The sequence below is a fragment of the Grammomys surdaster genome, unplaced genomic scaffold (assembly GCF_004785775.1).
Source record: "Grammomys surdaster isolate TR1022 unplaced genomic scaffold, NIH_TR_1.0 126391, whole genome shotgun sequence".
Taxonomy (NCBI): Eukaryota; Metazoa; Chordata; class Mammalia; order Rodentia; family Muridae; genus Grammomys; species Grammomys surdaster.
The window spans coordinates 1912247-1938663 of NW_021621185.1; the positions used below are offsets into that span (position 1 = coordinate 1912247).

General features: G+C 38.6%; 1 protein-coding gene across 3 annotated transcripts in view; it reads left to right on the forward strand.

The window, feature by feature from the left end:
- The window catches only part of Fam172a (family with sequence similarity 172 member A), a 416134-nt gene that overhangs the window by 207407 nt on the left and 182310 nt on the right, over window positions 1–26417 (forward strand). For all 3 annotated transcript variants that reach the window (XM_028760104.1, XM_028760102.1, XM_028760101.1), the window contains one exon: window positions 24475–24594. In XM_028760104.1, coding sequence (XP_028615937.1) covers window positions 24475–24594 — 120 coding nt within the window. The remainder of the gene's footprint in view (window positions 1–24474; window positions 24595–26417) is intronic.

The following is a 26417-nucleotide window of genomic DNA, read 5'->3' on the forward strand; positions in this document are numbered from 1 at the left end:
GAATGGCTACTCCAGCTTGTTTCTTGGGACCATTTGCCTGGAAAATTGTTTTCCACCCTTTTACTCTGAGGTAGTGTCTGCCTTTGTCACTGAGGTGCGTTTCCTGTATGCAGCAAAATTCTGGGTCTTGTTTGTGTATCCAGTCTGATAGTCTGCGTCTTTTTATTCCAGAATTGAGTCCATTGATGTTAAGAGATATTAAGGAAAAATGATTGTTGCTTCCTGTTATTTTTGTTATTAGAGGTAAAATTATGTTTGTATAGTTATCTTCTTTTGGGGTTGTTGGAAGATTACGTCCTTCCTTTATCTAGGTTGTAGTTTCCCTCCTTGTGTTGGCATTTTCCATCAATTATTCTTTGCAGTGCTGGGTTTGTGTCAAGATATTGTGCAAATTTGGTTTTGTCATGGAATATCTTGGTTTCTCCATCTATAGTGATTGAGATCTTTGCTGGGTATATTAGTCTGGGCTGGCATTTGTGTTCTCTTAGGGTCTGTATGATTTCAGTCCACGATCTTCTGGCTTTTATAGTCTCTGGTGAGAAGTCTGGTGTAATTCTTATAGGTCTGCCTTTATATGTTACTTGACCTTTTTCCCTTACTGCTTTTAGTATTTTTTCTTTGTTTAGTGCATCTGATGTTTTGATTATTATGTGACGGGAGGTATTTCTTTTCTGGTCTAGTCTATTTGGCTTCCCATAGGCTTCTTGTATGTTTATGGACATCTCATTCTTCAGGTTAGGGAAGTTTTCCTCTGTAATTTTGTTGAAGATATTTACTGGCCCTTTAAGTTGGGAATCTTGGCTCTCTTCTATACCTATTATCCTTAAGTTTGGTCTTCTCATTGTGTCCTGGATTTCCTGGATGTTTTGTGTTAGATGCTTTTTGCATTTTGCATTTTCTTTGACAGTTGTGTCAATGTTTTCCATGGTATCTTCTGCACATGAGATTCTCTCTTTTGTCTCTTGTATTTTGTTGATGATGCTTGCGTCTATGACTCCTCATCTCTATCCTAGGTTTTCTATCTCCATGGTTGTCTCCCTTTGAGATTTCTTTATTGTTTCTATTTCCATTTTCAGATCCTGAATGTTTTTAATTCCTTCTTTGTGTTTTCTTGCATTTCTTTAAGGGATTTCTGTGATTCCTCTTTAAGGGCTTCTACCTGTTTATTTATACTCTCCTGTATTTCTTTAAGGGAGTTACTTATGTCCTTCTTATAATCCTCTATCATCATCATGAGAAGTGATTTTAATTCTGAATCCTGCTTTTCTGGTGTGATGGGGTGTTCAGGGCTTGCTATATTGGGAGAACTGGGTACTGGTGATGCCAAGAAACTTTGGTTTCTGTTGCTTATGTTCTTGTGCTTGCCTTTCACCATCTGGTTAACTCTAGTGTTACCTGCCCTCACTGTGTCTGACTAGAGTCTTTATTTCCAGTTATCTTGCTTGTGTCAGAACTCCTCACAGTCCAGATGTCTCTGTGATCTTGTGATCCTAATCTCCTGGGTGGAAGAACTCCTGGGACTCAGGCCACCTTTGGGATCTTGAAATCCTGCTGCTCTGAGTGCAGTGGTTCCTCTAGGATGGCTCAGGGTCCAGTATCTCCACAGGAGCAGACCAGCTATGTGTCTGCCCCAGCCAAAAGGACCAGGCCGGTGCGCCAGTCTCTGTCTTTTCATTGGGGAATTGAGTCCATTGTTGTTTGGAGATAATAAAGAAAAGTTATTGTTGCTTCCTGTTATTTTTGTTATTAGAGTTGTAGTTATGTTCATGTGCTTCTCTTCTTTTCGGTTTGTTGGAAGATTACTTCCCTGCTTTTTCTAGGGTATAATTTCCCTCCTTTTTTTGGTGGTTTTTCTCTGTTATCCTTTATAGGGCTGGATTTTGGAAAGATATTGTGTAAATTTGGTTTTATCATGGAATATCTTGGTTTCTCCATCTATCGTACTTGAGAGTTTTGCTGGGTATAATATCCTGGGCTGGCATTTGTGTTCTCTTAGGGTCTGTATGACATTCTGTCTAGGATCTTCTGGATTTTATAGTCTCTGTTGAGAAGTGTGGTGTAAGTCTGATAGGTCTGCCTTTATATGTTAGTTGGCCTTTTTCCCTTACTGCTTTTATTATTCTTTCTTTGTTTTGTGCATTTGATGTTTTGATTATTATGTGATGGGGGGGGAGTTGAGGGAGTTTCTTTTCTGATCTAGTCTATTTGGAGTTCTGTAGGCTTCTGGTATGTTTGTGGACATCTCTTTCTTTAGATTGTGAAATTTTCTTCTATAATTTTGCTGCAGATATTTACTGGCCCTTTAACTTGAGAATCTTTGCTTTCTTCTTTCTGTACCTATTATCCTTAGGTTTAGTCTTTTCATTGTGTCCTGGCTTTCTTGGACATTTTGGGTTAGGTTTTTTTTTGCATTTTGTATTTTCTTTGACAGTTGTGTCAATGTTTTGTATGGTATAATCTGCATCTGAGATTCTCTCTGCTATCTCTTCTATTCTGTTGGTTATTCTTGCATCCATGACTCCTGACCTCTTTCCTAGTTTCTATCTCCAGGGTAGTCTCGCTTTGTGATTTCTTTATTGTTTCTACTTCCTTTTTTATGTCCTGAATTGAGTTGTTCGATTCCTTTACCTGTTTGGTTGTGTTTTTCTGTACTTCTTTAAGAGACTTTTGTGTTTTGTCTTTAAGAACTTCTTCCTGTTCACCTGTGTTCTCCTGTATTTCGTTAAAGGGGTTGTTTATGTTCTTTTTAAAGTCCTCTATCATCATCATGAGAAGTGATTTTAAATGAGAGTCTTGCTTTTTCGGTGTGTTGGGGTGTTCAGGTCTTGCTGTGGTGGGAGAACTGGCTTCTGATGATGCCAAGTAGCCTTGGTTTCTGTTGCTTAGGTTCCCGTGCTTGCCTCTTGCCTTCTGGTTATCTCTGCTGTTAGTTGGTCTTACTGTCTCTGACGAGAGCTTGTCCCTCTTGTGGGCTTGTGAGCCTGTGATCTTAAGGTTGTTTGTATTCCTGTGTAGACCAGCTTTCTTCTGTACAGGATACGGTTGTGGAACACTTTGGGACAGCTTTAGCTCTGGGTCATAGATGGAGACTGGAAGGATCCTGTCCTCAGCTGCTACAGTGTTCCTGTGCCTATGTGCTCCTGGCCTGTCCCTCTTTGGACAGTTATTGGAACAAAAGTGGTGATATCACTTCTGAGCTTAGGAGTGAGAGCACTCCTGGGATACCAGCTCTGTCCTGGAAGGATTTGGGTGTGGAGGGCCTTAAGTCCAGTGAATGGGTGGAGATAGGAAGGATCCTGTCCCCAGTTACACTGCTGTTCTTGTGCCCTGTGAGATTAGCAACATCGATTGATGATGTTTACTTTTCTTCATTGTGTCAAAAATCAATAGTTGTAGTAATGTGTACTTAATGTATAGATATCGCATTCTAGTCCATTCATCAGTGAGTCTGCTTTTCATGCCAGCACCAAGCTCTTTCCTCTGTCTATAATATGACTTTAAATCTGGGATGGTGATCCCTCCAGCAGATTTGTTGTAGTCCTCATCCTCCTTGTCGTCCTTTTTTTTTTTTTAACTATTTTGGGCCTATTGATTTTTCATGTGAAATTTACGTTTTTTTCTTTAAGTTCCTGTAAGTGCTGAGTTGTAATTTTGATGGAGACTTACCCTGAATGTATAAGTTGTTTTTGGTAGAATGCCCACTATTATAATGTTAATTCTACCAATCCCTGAGCATGGAAGACCATTCCATTTTTGGAATCTTCAAATTCTTTTTCCAGTACCATAAAGTTTTCATTATACAAGTCTTTTACTTCCTTAGTTGGGATTATTCCAAGATTTGTTTTTGTTTTCCTATTTTAAATATTCTGGTTTTCAAATATCTGTTTAGTGAGTTTGATATTTGTGTATAGGAAGTCTACTAGTTTTCCTGTATTTTATATGCAGCTATTGATTATCTTCAGTGTTCTTTAATAAATAATTTTTAATAAGAAATCATCATTTGCATCTGTAAAGTAAGATCAATTGTTTTCTCGTTTCTTGTTTGTATCCCCTTTATCTCCTCTTGTCCCATCGTTCCACCTGGGACTTGAGGTACATGTTGATCCGGATTTGGAAAACTGGACATCTTTGTCTTGTTCCTGGTTTTAGTGGAAACGCTGGAATTTTTCTCTGGTTAAAGTGACTCAGCTCTGAGCTTCCAGTACATTGCCTTTACTGTCTTAATAAAAGTCCTTTATATCTGTAGTCTTGCCAGGACTTTTATCATGAAGGTATGTTGTATTTTGTCAAAGACCTTTTTTTTAACATAATATAAATTTACTGAAAGAGTTGAACTTGAAAATTGAAAGTTTTGGGACAGTCTGTACTCTTTTTAAATTCCATTTCTGAACAGAGCATTCAAGGAAGTTTTTGTGAATCAACTTGTGAGACCTGTGGAAGAGAGATGGAGAGATGGCACTGCACTAAAACAAGGTGGTTTAAACTCTCCCTTCCTGTGCTCTCGTGTGAGTCATGCTGGTTGTCCTTTTGAGCTTGAGGAGGCCACGCAGCCTCAGGGTGCCACATTCATGTGTGAGAGCCACATGAGCACCTGCCTCACAGTGTTACTGTGAAATTTCAATGAATGAAACACCTGGCCAGAAACTATAATAGTAGCTGCCCAGTAAATGTTAGTGGCCGTTTTTACATAAGAGTTAATAATAGTATATAGCCCATAACCTTAATTTTGTATTCATAATTTTGTATTTTAAATTACACAGTTTCCAGGAGGTCATGATAAATACAATAACTTTTCTTGTTTTTCTTAAAATTTTCTTATTAAGTAGGCTGTGCTTGCTATCTGTAGAAAATCTTTAAATACAGTGGCAAAATTGTGGTCTCTTTTTGCATTTTTTACTGGACAGTAAAGAAAATATTTTCCACATTCTTCTAAAAACAGAACTGCTAATTAAGTATAGCAATTTGTTATTTTATTAAGATGTGTCAAGTTTTTCAGTTTGTTTAGATGGTGAGAAATCTGGGTTCACAGTAGATAAAATATTTTTCTTAGAATAGTTGCATTCTAAAATGTCTTGCTTTTAATTAAAATTTACTCAGCTTTAAGACAACTTCAAGATTTTCAAGTTAAATTATGTCAGTAAATAATAATTCTCCACAGAATAGCAAAATCATGATAAGCTTATCATACTAAGCCCTAGATTTTTGTATGAATTATATACTATCGCCCTTTGCTTAATATCTTTGTTTGAAGGAAAGAAAGGTGCTATGATCAACAAATATTTGTTCAGAAACTTGATTCATAAAAGTTTGATTGGCCTGAAGGCTGTGATTACCATCATGTGGCAGGATTCCAGGTTCATTTACGTTCTAGCAATTGAACCCAGAGAGTGGTCTAGTCTATGTAAACATTGCATCAACTATGTTACATTCAGAACTTAAAGGAAAAATGTTCTCAATAAACTTTAATAATACCTATTCTTATCTATAATACATAGCTATTATTCAACTAAACAAGAAAAATATTCCTTTCCCATGATGTGATAGGAATATGAGAAATAAGTTTTAAAATATTTATTTAAATTTTTATGTAGATCTTGCTTAGACAACCGTATTGTTGAGGTTTCAAAGAAACAGCTTCCATGGTAGTCGAGAAGATCACGTGTCATAGTAGGTGTCTTGGTCTTCTGGCTTTCATGATCTTCCTCAGCCTTCTCTAAGCCTTAGGTGTAGAAGTTGTACTGTAGATATGATGACCACAGTTGGACACCCACAATCACTTATTCTCATCATTGTGACTAGTTGTGGGTCTCTATAATAGTATCCAGATGGAGGAAATCTCACAAGGCCTCACCCCTAGATGAAGAGCTACCAGCAATCAATAGCTACTGAGAAAGGGAGAATTTGTATTCTCCAGGAATGTGTCTCAGGTTAGCTTTTCAATCCCAATTCATCAGACCTGAACACATGTACATCTAAGCACCACTAAAATGTGTCTAGTAGGTTATATGTGTATCTGTGTGTGTATGTGTGTGTATGTAACAGTAATGATTAAAGAGGTGGTCATGAATTTCTGAGGGAGTTGGGAGTGATAGAGGTGAATGAAAATGCAGACGTGACTTCCTCTAGTTGAGATTTTTATTGTAGATCAGAGGAAGAGCCAGCCAGAGGCATCTAGAACAGTCCATACTGAACATGGGCAGTAGATTGAACCAGGCCATGAGAAGAGAGAGGGTTTGGAGAGAGAGCAAGAGAAGAGGAGAGAGGAACAAGAGGCTAAGAGAGGACCCAGGGGCCAAGAAAATGCTTAGTTAGCCAGAATGGCTGAGGTTATATAGGACAAGAGAAGCCAGGAGAAGAGGATGTAGAGTTCTGGGGCTGGAGAGGTCTAGAGTTGGTGGTGGGGGTAAAAAGTCAGAGCTCAGTTATTCTCTGAGAGCCTGGCAGCCAGGGTTCAATTCTGTATGTTACTGGACACCTCAGTTAGCCATTTGTCCTGGATTTCTTTGAGACCTAACACTAAACAATTATAAATTTATGGAGAATCAGTCTTAAGGGTGTGAGCCCCCAATAGGTCATTCATGCTCCAATGAAGGCCACGTATCCAAGAGTATATGTGCAGCACATATTGCACTTGTATGAGAGAGAGAGAGAGAGAGAGAGAGAGAGAGAGAGAGAGAGAGAGAGAGAGAAGTTTACAAGTTGGATGTGTAGGAAAGAGGAATTGGTTCTGAGAGGAGAGGGGAGGAGGGGAGGTGAGTATTATCAAAATCCATTGTATAGAATTCTCAAAGAGCAGGAGGAAAAATAAATACACATGTATATTCCACATCTCCTGGTGTATTTTATTTTTAAGTTCCAAAGAAACCTATGGCTACTCATGGCACTTCTTACCTTACCCCTTACCCTAGCCTAAATCTCCCCAACCCAGGGGCTGGCTGGCCTTTACTTCCTTTCCCTTGGCTTCTGATTCCTTTATAACTCAGCCTGGACAAATGGTTAGCTCTCAACTGGGAGGGAGAGTTGTTCCCTCTGCCCCTCCATTTTAGGAGATTGCCTGGTTGTAGCTTCCCTGTTGTTTCTGACAAATACTGTTTCCTTGTCAACTATGATCTCTGTCTTTTACAGTCTTTCTGCACCCTCTTTTGCAGGAGGAGGGATTATGATTTAGATGTCCCATTTATGCTTGATTATTCTGCAGGGAGAGAACACCACTTATTCACAATCTATTTTTAAGCACTTAGGATTTCCATAATGTATACAGTGTTTTCTGGTCTTTAAAATGGTTGCTTAAAGTATTGCCTAGTTGGATAGTAGCCCAAATGTAGAACATCTGAGGATAATCAAAGTTCTTGCAGTGGCAAGTTAATAGTGCACAGTAAAGAGCAAATGTTTTCCGTGTGTCTTTATGCATATGAATGTGTGATTGTCTGGTGGTTACATCATCTACTGTTTTAAACTCATAAATTCTCCAAAAATATCCTACTTTTTTTCTTCATAGAGAATTCATAACCAATTTGATAAACAAGGATCCTAAATCATAAACTTGTATTTGAAGTGCAGACACCTAACAGCAGTGGTCTTAACTACAGTTTTCATGGGCATCTTTCTAACTCCAACCTATCCTGAAATTCAGGGGGTAGGAGGGGCTTTGGGTTTTTTTTTTTTTAATTTGTTTTTGTTTTTGTGGGTTTTTTTGTCGTTTTAGTTCTTCATTTCCTGACACTAGCTCCCCCTTCTTCTACTCTTCTCAGTCCCCTTTACCTCCTCTCTGCCCCTCTGTTTCCCTTCAGAAAAGAGCTGGTCTTCCAGGGATATTAACCTAAGACAGCATAACAAAAAAATGCAATAAGACAAGTCAGAAAGCTGGACAAGGCAACCCAATAGGAGGAATACAGTCTCTACAGCAGGCAAAGGAGTCAGACAACCTCACTCCCACTGTTGGGAGTACTGTAAAGAAGACCAAACTAAACAACCACAGCATGTATCTACAAGGGCCTAATGCAGACCCATAGAGTCCTCATGGTTGCCCCTTGAGTGTTGTGAGGCCCTATGAGCCCCGCTTGGTTGATTCCATGAGTGGAATTTTCCTTGTGTCCACAACCCCTTTGCCCTCTACAGTCCTTCCTCCCCTTCTTCTGTGGGGTTCGCTGAGCTCTGCCCAAAGTTTGGCTGTGGGTTTCTGCATCTATTGTCATCAGTTGCTAGAGGGGATTAGGCTGACTGGCTAGGCACCAATCTATCAGTGAGGCAGAATATAGTTACGAGTCATACAACTGACCCCCCCACCCATTTAATTAGTCATGTTTGCTTCTATCCTAAGTCTATGAGCCATTGGCTTCTGGTTTCTGGTCATCCAGGCAGTGTTGGGCATGGGCTTCCTCTCATGGCTTGGGCCTCAAGTTAGACCAGTAACTAGTTGGCCACTCCAACAAGCGTTGCCACAGCACAACTTACAGGCAGGAGAGATTGTGGGTTAAAGGTGTTGTGGCTGGTTTGGTATCCCAGTCCCATCATTGTGAGCCTTGCCTGGCCAGTTCAGGCTTCATATCCTCCATTACTAGGACTCTACTATGGCCAACATAATAGGTTCCAGAAAATTTCTACTGCACTAGGTATGATGGTTTGAATAGATATGGCCCCCAATAGACTCATGTATTTGGATGCTTGGCCCATATGTAGTGACACTGTTAGGAGGTGTGGCCTTATTGGAGTAGGTTGATGGACTAAGTAAACCGGGAAAGGGGATAACATTTGAAATGTAAATAAAGAGAATATTCAATAAAAGGGGGGGAGCTATTGCTCCCTACTGTCTATCACCATTCCAAATTTCTTTCTTCAGCCACAGAGGTGGTGGCCACTAATAATTTCCTGTTGGATACCACAGACACATCAATTAAACTACCACAAGCCTTCTAGAACTTCCTATCTAATTCTGTGTTCCCCATATCCAGCTGAAAACTGGATCATTTTTTATTATCGCTTTCCCTTAAGTTCCTCATAGAATTAGTTACTTAAATCCTGCTGATCCTGCCTCTGTGTCAAATCTGTATACTCTTGTTTAGTTTCATTTCTTCCAGATTAGCCCAAACTATATCAACAATATCTGGTAACAAAGCAACAAAATCAGAGACATTATCCAGTGATTATTGCTGTCTCATTAGTAGTGGGATCATAATCTGAGGTATTGCACCTTCCTGGCAAAGTCTAGGCAGACATCACTAGATGCTTATGAGGAGCAAATGAGAAGGACTGTTTCAAACAGGCTTAAGAACAGGGAATTGACAGCAAGATCCCTAACAGGAATCCAAGACAACAGACAATCAGAAGAGCTAGAGTAGTGGAACAGTGTGAGGCTACTGATGTGTCAATGAACAAGTGAAGAGTGGCTCCAAGGACAGGGATAAGGGATAGAAATATCTGACCAGGAATAGCAAAGAACAGCATAGGTGATACATGCCTTCCTGTTTGAAGTATTAGTGGTATACAGTTACACAGCTTTAATAATCAAAGTATTACATATTTCTGTTTTGTTTATTAAGTTGGTTATTTGACACCACTCTTCTCCCTCACCTCTCTCTCTCTCTCTCTCTCTCTCTCTCTCTCTCTCTCACACACACACACACACACACACACACACACACACACACACACACACACAGACACCACTCACACACAGCATTCTCTCTACTCTGACATCCTCTTTTTTTCCCTCTCATCCCTGGAACCTTCCACTCCTTACAGGTTCCTTTCCCACTTTTGGAAAACACTTCTTGTTTTATTTTGTGATCTATTAATTTTAACAAGGACCATCTGAGTAGTGATGAATGCAGAACTATGCATTGGAACCTGATGGGCTCACTTTTATTATACAAGTGAAGGTAATAATTGCCCCTACCCCAATATCCAACAGTAGCCAATAGTTCAGCAGAGAGAAATGGACTTTCAGGAGGCTCACCCTAATCCACTACTACCCATTGCCGTGTCCAGTTTAATGGAGGCCTACTACCCACAACTGCAGCCCTGTGAGATCCAATCCAATAGGAATGTCAAGACCCTACGATCTGGCTCTTACATTCCTTTGAGTCCTTTTCCACAGTGTTCTCTGAGCCTTAGAGAACTCTAAACCATCATTTATTCTAAGCATCTTGAGTATTAAAAAGTTTTATTTAATATTTAAAGGATTAATTTTTGTGTATGTTTTTGTTTTTTATTGGATATTTTATTTATTTACATTGCTGATGTTAAGGGTTAATTTTTAAATGGCAAGAATGGAGATTAAATCTTTGCACTAAAAGGTATGACTTTCCTATATAACTACTTGAGAAGGATAAAAAAGAAAACAATATTCGGCTCTTGTTTATTTCCTTACAACTTCATCATTTAAAGACTTAGAAAATTCTGTGAAATTGTAAGCTTCTACAGAGGTTATGTATAAAAGTTAATACAAAGAATATATTCTAAATATATAATTTGGAAATACTGCATTAGAGACTTGATAAAGAACAATCTCATTTTATAAATGAGGTGATGCTGGATCAAGGTAAAAGAGCACTATCCTAACCTACAACCCATATTGTGCAAATAATCTTAATATATTTGCAAAGAATAATTTAGAGAGCATGTTACTGATAGTACATTTTAAAATTAAAGTAACAGGCTGGCAAGCCAAAGGTGAGTAAGACTCTGCACAGAGCCTTATCAACCTAAGACAGAAGTACATTGCTTTTGATAATGCATATTCCACAATGGGTAAGGAAGGCATTCTTGGCAGAACAACCTAAGAAATGCTCAGTCTTGTTTATGAAATAAAAAAGGGGGAGAGGCCGAGGTCCTTTGGGACTACTAGGCAGGAATATGTCATTGGCTAAGGACAAGGAAGTGAGCTTCAGGCAGGAATCTGACAATAGGCTAGAATAAAGAAAAGAAGTAATTTTAGACAGGAATCTAAATCTTAGGCTAAGAATTTCATGAATTCATTGTTTTTAATAGCTGAGTAATACTCCATTGTGTAAATGTACCACATTTTCTGTATCCATTCCTTTGTTGAAGGACATCTGGGTTCTTTACAACTTCTGGCTATTATAAATAAGGCTGCTATGAACATAGTAGAGCATATCTCCTTGTTGTATGTTGGAGCATCATTTGGGTATATGCTCAGGGGTGTTATAGCTGGGTCCTTAGGTAATACTTTGTCCAATTTTCTGAGACTCTACCACACTGATATCCAGAGTGGTTGTACCAGCTTGCAATCCCACCAACAATAGAGGAGTGTTACTCTTTCTCCACATCCTCACCAGCATCTGCTATTACCTTAGTTTTTGATCTTAGCTATTCTGACTGGTGTGAGGTGGAATCTCAAGGTTGTTTTGATTTGCATATCCCTGATGACTAAAGATGTTCAACATTTCTTTAGGTGCATCTTGGCCATTCGAGTTTCCTCAGTTGAGAATCCTTTGTTTAGTGCTGTAGTCTGTTTTTTAATAGGGTTATTTGGTTGTCTGGATTCTAATTTCAGGCAGGAATCTAAATCTTAGGCTTGATCAAGGAAGTAGGCTTCAGACATGAAAATGACTTTGGGCTAGGACAGGGAAGTTGGCTCAGATATTTTGGTCATCCTAATAATCCCTTAGAAACAGTGATCACTGGAGTGTTCACAGAATTTTGTTTATTGCCTTGCTTGTTCTTTGACTATTTGTGTTTATTGTCTTGCTTATTCCTTGATTATTTGCATCTATTTTATTGGTAATTCCTCAACCTAGAACTTATCTTAATACTTGCATATAATTAAAATGTTGTAAAAGCAAAAAGGAGGAGAGATGGGAAAGTGGGTTTCTACAGAGGGGAAATAGGGAAAAGGGGAAGCATCTGAAATGTAAATAAATAAAATATACAATAAAAATAAAATGAAATTAAACAGATTTTGAATGACTTCCTAATATAGAAATAGAAACAAAATCTATTCTGTAAGTTTTTTATGAGTTTCTCTGTAAAGTTACATTTTTAACGAGTTTCTTATAGGTGGGGGTTGCTTTATAATATGTAAACAGTGAAAAACATGAAAAGCCAAAGAACATCAGCTGGAATTTGCAGGTAGCAGAAACCACTAGGCATGTACAGGTATGGTACATAAGATAAGGGTGCAGCACTGAGAACGTAGGCTGGCTTCCCTACTACACTCTGGCCATCATCAGTAGCTAAATGCCAAAAAGAAGTGATTCAGTAACCAAAACCTTATCAAACAGGCCAGGTTCTACTTCACTTGAGCACTGTGAGGTCTGCTTTTGTGATGGAATACCTGAGCTGATAACACATAGAAGTGTCAAAAAACATTTGCATATTTGTGTAATTATTTTCTAAGGTTAATTAGCTCCTGTAATGCATTTTGCCCTTTGAGACTGCTTACAGTGACAGGTTCAAATATTTTCTGAGCCACTGCCAAATTTGACAGATTTTGCTTCAGCTAACCTCTTGCTTCAAAGTTATAAAATGAGTGATCCTATAATACACACTTTATATGTAAAAGTCATTTAGAAACAGCAAGACAAAATACAATAAATATGAAGATATTTAAAATTCCCATTTTATTTTTTTCAAGAATGTATTTTCTATTTAATAATGTTTTAAGAAAAATTGTAATTAAAGTGTTCATATAAAGGTTTTGCTAGAGTGAAATCTATATCACAGGAAAAACACCATGTATATTTCCGTATCAAAATATTTCCACGTATATTCCATATATATATTTTTAATTTTTTATTGGATATTTTATTTACACTTCAGATGTTATCCCTTTACCCCATTCCCACACACACACACCCAGGAACCCCCTATACCATCACCGCTCCTCCTGCCTCTCTGCAGATGTGTTCCTACCTCCCACTCCCACCTCCCCACCCTCAAATTCTCCTATGCATGGCATCTAGCCTTCATGGGACCAAGGATCTCCTCTCCCACCTATGCCCAACAGGACCATCTTCCCTTACATATACAGCTGGAACCATGGATCTCTCCCTAAGTACTCCCAGGTGGTTTAGACCCTGGGAGCTCTGATTGGTTGGTATTGTTGCTCTCCCCATGGAGCCTCAAACCCTTTCAGCTCCTTCAGTCTTCACTCTAACTCCTCCATTGGGAACCCCATGATCAGTTGAAAGGTTAGCTGTGAACATCTGCCTCTGGCAAACCTCGAAGGACACAGCTATAGCAGGCTCCTGTCAGCATGCACTTCCTGACATCCACATTAGTGTCTATCTTTGGTGACTACACATGGGATGGATACCCAGGTGGAATGGTCTCCAGACGGCCCCTCCTTCAGTTTCTGCCCTACACTTTGCCTCCATATTTGCTCCCTTGAGTATTTTGTTAGTCCTTTTAAGAAGGACCGAAGCACCCACACTTGGTCATCCTTCTTCATGAGCTTCATGTGGTCTGTGAGTTGAATCTTGGGTATTTAAAGATTCTGGGCTAAAATCCAATAATCAGTGAGTGAATACCATGTGTGTTCTTTTGTGATTGGGTTACCTTACTCAGGATGGTGTTTTCTAGTTCCATCCATTTAGCTAAGAATTTCTCAAATTCATTGTTTTTAATAGCTGAGTAATACTCCATTTTGTAAATGTACCACATTTTTTTTGTATCCATTCCTCAATTGAAGGACATCTGGGTTCTTTCCAGCTTCTGACTATTAAAAATAAGGGTGCAATGAACATAGTTGAGCATTTGTCCTTGTTATATGTTAGAGCATCTTCTGGGTATATGCCCAGGAGTGGTATAGCTGGATCCTCAGGTAATGCTATGTCCAATTTTCTGAGGAACTGCCAGACTGATTTCCAGAGTGGTTGCACCATCTTGTAATCCCACCAACAATAGAGGAGTGTTATTCTTTCTCCACACCCTCGCCAGCATCTGCTATCACCTGAGTTTTTGATCTTAGCCATTTTGACTGGTGTGAGGTAGAATCTCAGGGTTGTTTTGATTTGCATTTCCCTGATGACTAAGGATGCAGCACATTTCTTTAGGTGCATCTTGACCATTCGAGTTTCCTCAGTTGAGAATTCTTTGTTTAGCGCTGTAGCCCATTTTTTTAATAGGGCTATTTGTTTGGCTGGAGGCTAATTTCTTTAGTTCTTTGTATATATTAGATATTAGCCCTCTATCAGATGTGGGATTTGTAAAGACCTTTTCCCAATCTGTTGGTTGCTGTTTTGTCCTATTGACAGTGTCCTTTGCCTTACAGAAGCTTTGCAATTTTATGAGGTCCCGTTTGTCAATTTTTGATCTTAGAGCATAAGCCATTGGTGTTCTGTTCAGGAACTTTTCCCCTGTGCCCAAGTGTTCGAGGTTCTTCCCCATCTTCTCTTCTTGTTTTATGTCTCTTGTTTTATGTGAAGGTCCTTTATCCAGTTGGACTTCAGCTTTGTATAAGGAGTTAAGAATGGATTAGTTTTCATTCTTCTACATACTGACCTCCAGTTCAACCAGCACCATTTGTTGAACGTGCTGTCCTTTTACCACTGGACTATTTTAGCTCCTTAATCAACTATCAAGTGACCATAGGAGTGTGGGTTCATTTCTGGGTCTTCAATTCTATTCCATTGATCTTCCTGCCTGTCTCTGTACCAATACCATGCAGTCTTTATCACCATTGCTCTGTAGTACACCTTGAGGTCAGGGATGGAGATTCCTCCAGAAGTTCTTTTATTGTTGAGAATAGTTCTCCCTATCCTGGACTTTTTGTTATTCCAAATGTATTTGAGAATTTCTATTTCAAACTCTGTGAAGAAATGGATTGGAATTTTGATGGGGATTGGAATGAATCTGTAGACTGCTTTTGGCAAGATGGCCATTTTTATTATATTAATCGTGCCAATCCATGAGCATGGGAGATCTTTCCATCTTCTGAGATCTTCTTCGATTACTTTTTTCAAAGACTTGAAATCCTTGTCATACAGATCTTTCATTTGCTTGATTACATTCACATGAAGGTATTTTATATTATTTGTGATTATTGTGAAGCATATCATCTCCCTAATTTCCCTTTCAGCCTCTTTATCTTTTACATAGTGGAAGGCTACTAATTTCTTTGAGTTGATTTTATAACCAGCCACTTGGCTGAAGCTGTTTATCAGGTTTAGGAGTTCTCTGGTGGAAGTTTTAGGGTCACTTAAGTATACTATCATATCATCTGCAAATACTGATATTTTGACTTCTTCCTTTCCAACTTCTATCCCTTTGACTTCTTTTTGTTGTCTAATTGCTCTGGCTAGGACTTCCAGTACTATATTGAATAGGTAGGGGGAGAGTGGGCAGCCTTGTCTAGTCCCTGATCTTAGTGGGATTGCTTCAAGTTTCTCTCCATTTAGTTTGATGTTGGCTACTGGCTTGCTGTATATTGCTTTTACTATGTTTAGGTATGGGCCTTTAATTCCTGATCTTTCAAGACTTTTATCATGAAGGGATGTTGAATTTTGTCAAATGCTTTCTCAGCATCTAGTGAGATAATCATGTTATTTTTTTCTTTGAGTTTGTTTATATAATGGATTACATTGATGGATTTCCAAATATTGAACCATCACTGCATTCCTGGGATAAAGCCTACTTGATCATGATGGATGATTGTTTTGATGTGTTCTTGGATTCGGGTTGCTAAAAGTTTATTGAGTATTTTTGCATTGATATTCTTAAGGAAGATTGGTCTGAAGTTCTCTTTGTTGTTGGGTCTTTTTGAGGTTTGGGTATGAGTGTAATTGTAGCTTCATGGAACGAATTGGGTAGTGTTTCTTCTGTTTCCTTTTCTGGAATAGTTTGAAGAGAATTGGTATTAGGTGTTCCTTAAAGATCTGATAGAATTCTGCAATAAAACCATCTGGACCTGGGCTTTTTTTGGTTGGGAGACTTTTAATGACTGCTGCTATTTCCTCAGGGGTTATGGGACTGTTTAGATGGTTTATTTGCTCCTGATTTAACTTTGGTATCTGTTATCTGTCTAGGAAGTTGTCCATTTCATCCAAGTTTTCCAGTTTTGTTGAGTATAGGCCTTTGTAGTCAGATCTGATGATTTTTTGAATTTCCTCAGTTTCTGTTGTTATGTCTCCCTTTTGGTTCTGATTTTATTAATTTGGATACTGTCTCTGTGCCTTTTGGTTAATCTGGCTAAGGGTTTATCTATCTTGTTGATTTTCTCAAAGAACCAGCTCCTGGTTTTGTTAATATTTTGTGTAGTTCTTTCTGTTTCTATTTGGTTGATTTCAGCCCTGAATTTGATTATTTCCTGCTGTCTACTCCTCTTGGGTGTATTTGCTTCTTTTTGTTCTAGATCTTTTAGTTGTGTAGTCAAGTTGTTAGTGTGTGCTCTCTCCAGTTTCTTTTTGTAGGCACTTAGAGCTATGAGTTTTCCTCTTAGCACTGCTTTCATGGAGTCCCACAAGTTTTGGTATGATATGTCCTCATTTTCATTAAAAATTCTAAAAAATCTTTTGTTTCTTTCTTTATTTATTCCTTGACCAAGTCATCATTGAGTAGAATGTTGTACAGTTTTCACGTGCATGTGGGTTTTCCTTTGGTTTTGTCATTATTAAAAACGAACCTTATCCCGTGGTGATCTGATAGGATACAAGGGATTATTTTAATCTATTTGTATCTGTAGAGGCCTGTTTTGTGATAAATTTTGTGGTCTATTTATTTCTATTTTTGGAGAAGGTACCATGAGGTGCTGAAAAGAAGGTATTTTCTTTTGTTTTAGGATGAAATGTTTTATAGATATCTGTTAAATACATTTGGTTAATTTCAAAAAGTCTCTGTTTAGTTTCTGTTTCCATGATCTGTCCATTGCTGAGAGTAGGGTGTTGAAATCCTCCACTGTTATTGTGGAAGTGCAATGTGTGTTTTGCGCTTTAGGAAAGTTTCTTTTATGTATGTGGGTGCCCTTGCATTGGGAGCATAGATCTTCAGAATTGGGAGTTCATCTTGGTAGATTTTTTTTTTTGGTGAGTATGAAATGTCCTGCCTTATCTTTTTTGATTACTTTTGGTTTAAAGTCGATTTTATTTGATATTAGAATGGCTACTCCAGCTTGTTTTTTGCAACCATTTGCTTGGAAAATTGTTTTCCATCCTTTTACTCTGAGGTAGTGTCTGTCTTTGTCACTGAGGTGCGTTTCTTGTATGCAGCAAAATTCTGGGTCTTGTTTGTGTATACAGTCTGATAGTCTATGTCTTTTTATTGGGGAATTGAGTCCGTTGATGTTAAGAGATATTAAGGAAAAATGATTGTGGCTTCCTGTTATTTTTGTTAGTAGAGGTAGAATTATGTTTTTGTTGCTATCTTCTTTTGGGGTTGTTGGAAGATTACTTCCTTGCTTTTTCTAGGGTGTAGTTTCCCTCCTTGTGTTGGAGTTTTCCATCAATTATCCTTTGAAGTGCTTGGTTTGTGTGAAGATATTGTGCAAATTTGGTTTTGTCATGGAATATCTTGGTTTCTCCATCTATAGTGATTGAGATCTTTGCTGGGTATATTAGTCTGGGCTGGCATTTGTGTTCTCTTAGGGTCTGTATGATTTCAGTCCACGATCTTCTGGCTTTTATAGTCTCTGGTGAGAAGTCTGGTGTAATTCTTATAGATCTGCCTTTATATGTTACTTGACCTTTTTCCCTTATTGCTTTTAGTATTTTTCTTTGTTTTGTGCATTTGATATTTTGATTATTATGTGACGAGAGGTATTTCTTTTCTGGTCTAGTCTATTTGGCATTCTGTAGGCTTCTTGTATGTTTATGGGCATCTCATTCTTTCGATTAGGGAAGTTTTCCTCTGTAATTTTGTTGAAGATATTTACTGGCCCTTTAAGTTGGGAATCTTCACTCTCATCTATACCTATTATCCTTAGGTTTGGTCTTCTCATTGTGTCCTGGATTTCCTGGATGTTTTGTTTTAGGAGCTTTTTGCATTTTGCATTTTCTTTAACAGTTGTGTTAATGTTTTCCATGATGTCTTCTGCACATGAGATTCTCTCTTCTGTCTCTTGTATTCGGTTGATGATGCTTGCGTTTATGACTCCTCATCTCTTTCCTTGGTTTTCTATCTCCAGTTTTGTCTCTCTTTGTTATTTCTATATTGTGTCTATTTCTTTTTTTTAGATCCTGGATGCTTTTTTTTCATTCCTTCATTGTGTTTTCTTGCAGTTCTTTAAGGGAGTTTTGTGTTCCCTCTTTAAGGGCCTCTACCTGTTTACCTGTGTTCTCCTTCATTTCTTTAAGGAAGTTACTTATTTCCTTCTTAAAATTCTCTATCAGACAACATGAGAAGTGATTTTAAATCTGAGTCCTGGTTTTCTGGTGTAATAGGGTGTCCAGGGCTTGCTAAGGTGAGAGAACTAGGTACTGATGATGCCAAATAACTTTGGTTTCTGTTGCTTATGTTCTTGTGCTTGCCTTTTGCCATCTGGTTAACTCTAGTGTTACCTGCCCTCACTGTGTCTGACTGAAGTCTGTCTTTCCTGTTATCTTGCTTGTGTCAGAAATCCTCAGAGTCCAGATGTCTCTGTGATCTTGTCATCCTTAACTTGTGGGTGGAAGACCTCCTGGGACTCAGACTGTCTCTGGTATTCCGAAATCCTGCTGCTCTGAGTTCAGTGGTTTCTCTACGATGGCTCAGGATGTGGTGTTTCCACAGGAACAGACCAGCTATGTGTCTACCCCAGTCACAAGGATCAGGATGGGGGGCCGTGGGTTGGGGGTGGGGGCTCGGGCGGAAGGGAAGTGGTATTTTGGAGGGGCTGGGTTTGCGTGGCTGATGAGTCCTGTGTTCCCCTGGCTCCCAGTTGTAACTGGGGTGTAGGGTAGTCAGAAAGCTTTCTTACCTGCTGCTCTGAGTGCAGTGGCTCCTCTAGGATGGCTCAGAATATGGTGTCTCCACAAGTCAGGCCAGTTGTGTGTGCCCCAGCCCAAAGGCTAAAATTCACATTTTAAAAGTCAAAGCATATAGCCATTACACTCTGGAAGGACATCTACTAACAATGACTCAAAGAACCAAGGACCTTAAATACAATGGCACAGTAACTTTTTTGTGTAAATACTGTATCATATGGGCCAGGTTCATTTGAAAAATTATCTTGAATGTGAAAAACAGTTATTTTCTGAACAATCAATATGTCTGCTCTTTTTAAACAAAGCATTGCAATTGTAGAGAGAAACTGAGGCTAACTTAAAATATATTCCTTGTTTCTTGCCATGTATTCATCTATGGTAGAAACTCAAGACTAAAATGAAAGAAACTGGAACAAAATATTCAATACAGGATGTGCTTACTGACTGGAAAAACTAGTAAGTTGGAACAACAGCATAAAAGTGAAAATCCATATCGAAAGGAGTCAGTGCACAGAAGACAGACCTCGCTGCAGAGAGTCAGAAGAGGAAATATGTGGTGATAGGGTGTTCCTTGTCTCTTGTCAGTGATGTTTACAACAATAGCATCAATTTATCAAGCATACTCAGCAACATAGAAACCCTGCTCTGATGTTGATAACTGCCTATATGTTTTGTATGTTTTATTAAAACATGGCCACATATTCTTGCGTATGTATTAGCTATGGTCACTCTTATATATTAGCTATGGTTTTCTTTCATAAGAAAATGTTTGTCAGAATCTGATTTTTAATTTTATCATTTCATTTCTAATTTATAATGTGTCACATTAAACATCCAAGTCTGATTGTATTATCTTCCTAAGTCCCAGGAAGACTAAAGATTTTTTAACTTTATATTTATATTTATATTTTTTATGCACCCCTAATCCCACTAATCTTATTGTCCCTTGCAATCCACTCTCTACCGTTGTAACTTCCCCCTCCAACAAAACAAAACAAAGCAATAACAACAAAGAAATAAAAGCCTCATCTTGTTGTGAAAGCTGTAGTATGCCATAGAATGTTACACAGTGTACCCTTTTGTCCATACTACACTTGCAAAAAAAAAAAAAAAAAGAAATGTCTCCACTTGCAGACTTTCATTGCAATGAGTCACTGGTCTGGTTCAAAGCCTCTTTCTTCTGCTATACCATCAATACTAGTTCCTCACCAAGACTTCTCTCAGTGGCCCTGTGTCATGGAGGTTCTGCAGCTTTGGTATGATAGGACCAGCCCTTTCATGTACTTCAGCAGTTCATAAATGGGCTAGATGTTAGGTTGGGCTAATTCAAAGCTCTGGATCAAGATCTGGGTGGTAGCTGGTTGGTCACTATGCCAGCTACCTCACACCCACACCACCAGGGTGAGCTCTCCATCACTGCTTCAGCTAGCTCACCCAATGCCACAGCCAGCAAGGGGGCCAGTTCACCAGTACCTTTGCCACTAAGGATCAGGTCTACTGTGCTACCCAGGTGAAGTGAAGGGCCCATTTTTTGAGTGCTATATCCTACAGGTGAGGAGAAGGCCATCTCTCCTGCCTGCTGCAGGTGGTGAGGGGTTCTGGTGGGAAGAAGGCACCTATCTCCCTCCCAAGCTATAGCATGGCAATTGAGAGGCAGGGTTGGCTCTTCAGTGCCCACACCCTGGGGGCTGGCTCACCCAAGTCCCTGTCACCAGAGCCAGCCCTACTGTGCTACCCAGGCATGGTGCAGAACCTAATTTTCCTGGGTGCTCCAGCCAGCAAGGGATGGAGCCAGCTATCCCAAGCTGAAAGCCGGCATACAGGCACTAAGAGCAACAATTAATAAACAGGACCTCATGAAACTGAAAAGCTTCTGTATGGCAAAGGACACCATCAATCCATCAAAACAGCACACTACAGAATGGAAAAAGACTTTAGCAACTACATAGCTGATGGAGGGTTAATATTCAAAATATAAAAAGAACTAAAAACCGGACATCAAGAAAACAAGTAACCCAATGAAAATGGAGTACAGATCTAAACTGAGAATTCTCAATAAAGGAAATTCAAATGGCTGAGAAGCACTTAAAATAATTTTGTATATCCTTACTCACCAGGGAAATGCAAATCAAAATTGCTTTAAGATTTCAACTCACCATAGCCAGAATAGTAACAGAATTAAACAAATGATAGCACATGCCGGAGAGAATGTGGAGTAAGAGGAGGACTCATCAATGCCTGGTGGGGGTGCAAATGTGCACAGTCACTATAAAATCAGTGAGGTGGTCCTTCAGGAAGCAGGAAATAGATCTATCTCAAGATCCAGCTGTACCACTCTTGGGCATATACCTAAAGTGCATGTACTATACAGTGTACTCCAGAGACACTTAGTAAACCATGTTCTTCACTGCTCTAGTAATAGCCAGAATTTGAAACATTCTAGATGTCTGTTGATGGATGATTGAATAAAGAAAATGTAGTACCATTTACACCATGGAATAATATTCAAGTATAAAAGACAGATATACAAACAGGAAGGAAGGAAGGAGGGAAGGAAGAGAGGAAGGGATGGAGGGAGGGTAGGGGGAGGGAGAGTAAAAGAGAAATCATGAAATTTGTAGGTAAATGGACAGACCTAGAAAAAAATTTTAAATGAGGCAGTCCAGACTCCAAAGATCAATATAATATGTATCCATTTATATGTAGATGTTAGCTAATAAGTCTTTGTAAAGCAGGTTGCAAATTATATAACTAGAGAGGTTAGGTGTAGAGTAAAGGACTGGTGAAAGGATGGACCGATCCTCCTAGGAAGGAGAAAGAAAATAAATATCTATGGATGAGTATGTAGGGAGCAAGAATAGAAGGATCAAAAGAGAAGGAGAGGCAAGGGAAGGAAAATGAAGAGGGACAGTTAAAACTAATGGTGCTTTGAGGGGTCAGAAATACAGTAGAAACCAGATATAGTAGAAGCTTCCTAAAATATATACATATATGAAGGAAATATAAAGGAATTCATCAAATAATGTGGAAGATGGAACCACAGCTGGACATTGCTCATCACCAAATGAAGCTTCTACTGCCTGAATGAATTACATTATAATCTAGCTGTTGGCCAAAGTTGCCTCGGTAAAATGCCCAAATAACCCAGGCTATTAAATGTCAACCCTATTGGTTACTCTCCCCAAAATGACAGCAAGACCCTATTGTTGAAGACAAATCTGCATATCTCATTGAACGTAGAGCAATCAAGCTGGTACATACTTAAAGCCTTCACCACTACAGACTACTATTCATCATATTGGAAGTTACTCTGAATGCTCACAAAGGAGACTGCTAAACTCCAACCCAGCTACAGCTACAATGATGGGCCTGTCTGCAGGATGAGCTAATGCAATAGGGGCACAAAGCTTGTGGGAGGAACCAACCAATATTAGATTTAAGGCCCTCTCCATGAGATGGAACACATCCTTGAAACTGCTTGGGTGGCCAAGAACTAGAAAGAACAGGAACCTAGGAGAAAACCAAATGCTATCAGATCCTTTTCTCCTTTTGTTTGTTTTATCTTTTAATTTTTTATTGTTTTCTTTTTTATTGGTTATTTTATTTATTTACATTTCAAATGTTATCCCCTTACCCGGTTTCCCCTCCCTCAAATTCCCTATTCTATTCCCCCTATCCCCTGCTTCTATGAGGTTGTTCCCCACCCACCCACACACTCCCGCCTCACCTTGCTAGCATCCCCCTACACTTGGGCCTCGAGCCTTCACAGGACCAAGGGTCTCCCCGCCCATTGATGCTACATATGCAGCTGGAGCCATGGGTCCCTCCATGTGTACTCTTTGGTTGTTGTTTTAGTCCCTGGGAGCTTTAGGGGGTCTGGTTGGTTGATATTGTTGTTCTTCCTATAGGGTTGCAAACCCCATCAGCTCCCTCAATCCTCTCTCTAATTCCTCTGTCTGGGGATCCCATGCTCAGTCCAATGGGGAATAACCACTTAATTGTAAAATTTCTAAGGTGGAGCTAGGCTTGGTAACTCACGTCTGTAATGTTAGCACTTGGAGATGAATTCAGGAAGATGATCATGAGTTTGACAGTAGTACAGGCAGTGACAGTAGTGGGTTCCATGCCAGTCTGGGCTGCAGTGTACACTGTATGATGTTTCTAAAATTATTTAATGTATTGTAATTATAGTATAATTATATCATATCCGCCCTTCTTTTTCATCTATCCAAACACTCCCATATACCCCTTTTTGCTCTCTTTCAAATTCTTGCCTCTTCTTTCAGTATTTACTGTTATGTACATAAATTTTAGTATATATGTATGTATTCTATGTATATACATATGTACACACACACACACACACATACACCCTACTCAGTCTCTACAATGTTATATGAATGTGTGTTTTCATGACTGACATTTGCTTTTGGATAAGCACTTGGTGTGTGCTTCCCCAGGGAAAACTATTTCTCCTCTCTCAGCTCTCCTCCATTGCAGTAGTTCTCAGCTTGTGTAGGGTTGAGGCTTTGTGTGTTTTCCTCATCCACTTCAGCATCTTTATTGCTGTTGTCCTTGTTTGGTTTTTGTTTAGGCTGTCATGCTGGCATGACTTTCATGGAGACCATTACAGAACACCACAGCCAATCAAAATGTAGAGCTGTGTAGCCAAGTCCCAAAGTATGCTACAACTCCCAGACCTGTTCAGACAGGGCTTGGGGGACATAAGAACCAGGGAGTTTTCTTTGTGATTGCATCTCCAAATATATACTTTCTAAAGATAAAACTTGTGAATGCATTCTCTTGTATAATATCCACGATGTGTTTAGGAAACTAGCTTCTAAGTAATAGGTACACAAACACATTTTTATGGTTGATTGGTTCTTAGCAATTTACTATTTGATCATTATTTTCATATTATATAAATTTGTCTATGACCATTATATGTATCAGCTAATGAGATAAACATAGGAAAATTAAGTTATTCTAGAATGTTTAGAATATATTTAGTAGGATTTAAAGCCTTAGAGTTAAAGTCCTCGTAGTTATGTATTTAGATCTCTCTCTGTTCTAGAAATAAAATGTCTATAGAGCATACTGTTGGAAAGCATATATTTCTTTAAATGACTTCAATAGAAAACACCTATTACTATTTTCTCCAAATTTTCAGTTTACTACTTAAAATCTCGTAAACCAAATGACTTAATATATAGATATGTAATATAAATACTTTCAGGTACATAGAAGACTGTAACTTAAATATTTTAGTATTATATTGTTTTATCAAAATCCACCATAATGTTTTCTTGTATAATTTGAATATATTAAAGTAGATCTTACTATCTCATCTATACCTGGATGGTTTCCCTTCAAAGTACACATATTTTAATAAGTTGTTTCCAAAGATTACATTTGCAGTTAAGCTTAGCAGTAATTTACTAATAGTTTTAATACTAATTTATTCTCTAATTTAAATATTCAATAGAGTTCTTTTGTTATTTCTATGAATGTTCTCTAACCATCCTATTCTTATGCCATGTTTGTAAGCATATAATTTAACTGATTACTGTTATAATCACTGAGTAGAATATGCAGTATGTATCTGTTTTCTTTATAGGAAAATGGATCTCCTGAAGAGCATGCAGTCTATGTGTGGGACCATTTCATAGCCCAGGCTGCTGCTGAGAATGTTTTCTTTGTTGCTCATAGCTATGGAGGACTTGCTTTTGTTGAACTGGTAAGTGCAACTTTATTTAACTTTTTAAAAATGTGTGTATGTACCTCCCTGTATTTATATATACATGAGCGTGCCAGTGCCTACATGGCCACAAAAGTGTTAAGGATTCCTCTGGAACTGGAGTTACTGGCCACGTGATCCACATGATGTGGGTACTGTGAACTGAACCAGTATCCTCTGCAGGAACAGAAAATGTTCTCAGTCCGAAATATTGAACCATCTCTTCAGCCTGTAATTTTTTAAATTCTCAGCCTCAGCCTCCTTACAAGTTTTGTTGTTGTTGTTTTGTTTTGATTTGATTCAGGGGTCATAGGCTGTTTTGTTTTTGTTTTGAGACAGTTTCACTAGGCAGCCCTGGATGGCCTGGAACTTGCTCTCTAGACCAGGCTAGCATTGAACTTACAGAAATCTGCCTGCCTCTGCCTCGAGAGTGCTAGGATTAAAGGCTCATGCCACTACTCCCAGCATGTCATACCATCTATTCCTTTTTTTCCTCCTGATATTATTTAAAGATATTTCAAACATTGTAAGAGCCAGAGTTGGCAGATGGGTGAATGACTCCAAGAAAACCACATCTTCCAAGCACAATAGGACTGATGGGCAGCACATGCACGGTTTCAAACCAGACCAAGTTCCAGCACTGAGAAAGAAGAGATACAGACACAAGTCCCAACCCTTACCAAGAAGCTGTTTGCAACTGCTACCTGCTGGGAGAGGGAAAATTAGTCTTTCCTAATAGAGTGACACTGGGTTATCAGCCACACCCCAGGCAGGCCAGGACCAATTATAGTTGTCCAACACAATGAGTATATCAGCCACACTCCAGGCAGGCCTAGGACCAGTTGTCCAACACAAAATGGACTCCTTTATGTGCTTTGGGGGGATGGCTTTTTTTGTTTCATTTTGTCTTGGTATTTATGTCTCAATAGATTTTTTTGTTACCTTGTTTGTTTTTACTTTCATTTCTGTTTTGCTTTCTTTCTTATTTTTGAGAGTGTAAAAGAACTTGAAGTTGAATGTGTAATAAGTCAGCGGGACCAGGGAGGAGGAGGTAGGGAGAAGATATGATCAATATATTGGCCATGTTTTTCAATTTAAAATTTAAAATGTAATAAAATATGTCCAGTATATGCTTGTATGATTTCTGAAAAAAGTTTACTAATCTCTTTGAGTGCAACAGAGCCTTATATTGTTAATCAGAAGTGGGGTTTGCCTGTTTCTTCTTTACATATTATTTTTAAATTTTAATATTATCATGTCAGCTTCTATACATTTCAGATGTACATTTCTGTTCTATTTGTAAACAATTAATATATTGTTATCTGTGAAGAAGCTAACACTTCCTATCTGTTTTAATATTTGGTATCATTTTAGTAATTTTTAGTTGACTTTAATGTGTATTGTTTAGTATTTAGTACTTACCAGTTTATATGATAAGCATTAAAATTTTTAGAAAAGTTCCACTAATTTACTTTGCTTGGTCACAGAAATTTTGCTTTTGTTAGTATTCTGATTTTTAAGAGTTAAAATTAAGTGTACATGATAGGAACAGTTATCAGGTGTGTCAGCTTGAATCTGAACTATATATAGTAGTACAGCTAGGCCAGTCTTTGCCACTGTTGTTTTTAATGGTTAATGCTATAAGTTGACTGATGAAGCTTTGTGTCAGTGTGTCCGTCACCCATGTCACAGGAATATTCCTTTGCTACGACAGAAGATGAGCTTGCTGATAGTGGGTCTCAGAATGTTAAAGCCAAGCAGACTGACATGAGCGTTAAATCAACCACAATATTTGTTGTCTAGTTTTAGTGTTTAGGCTTGGC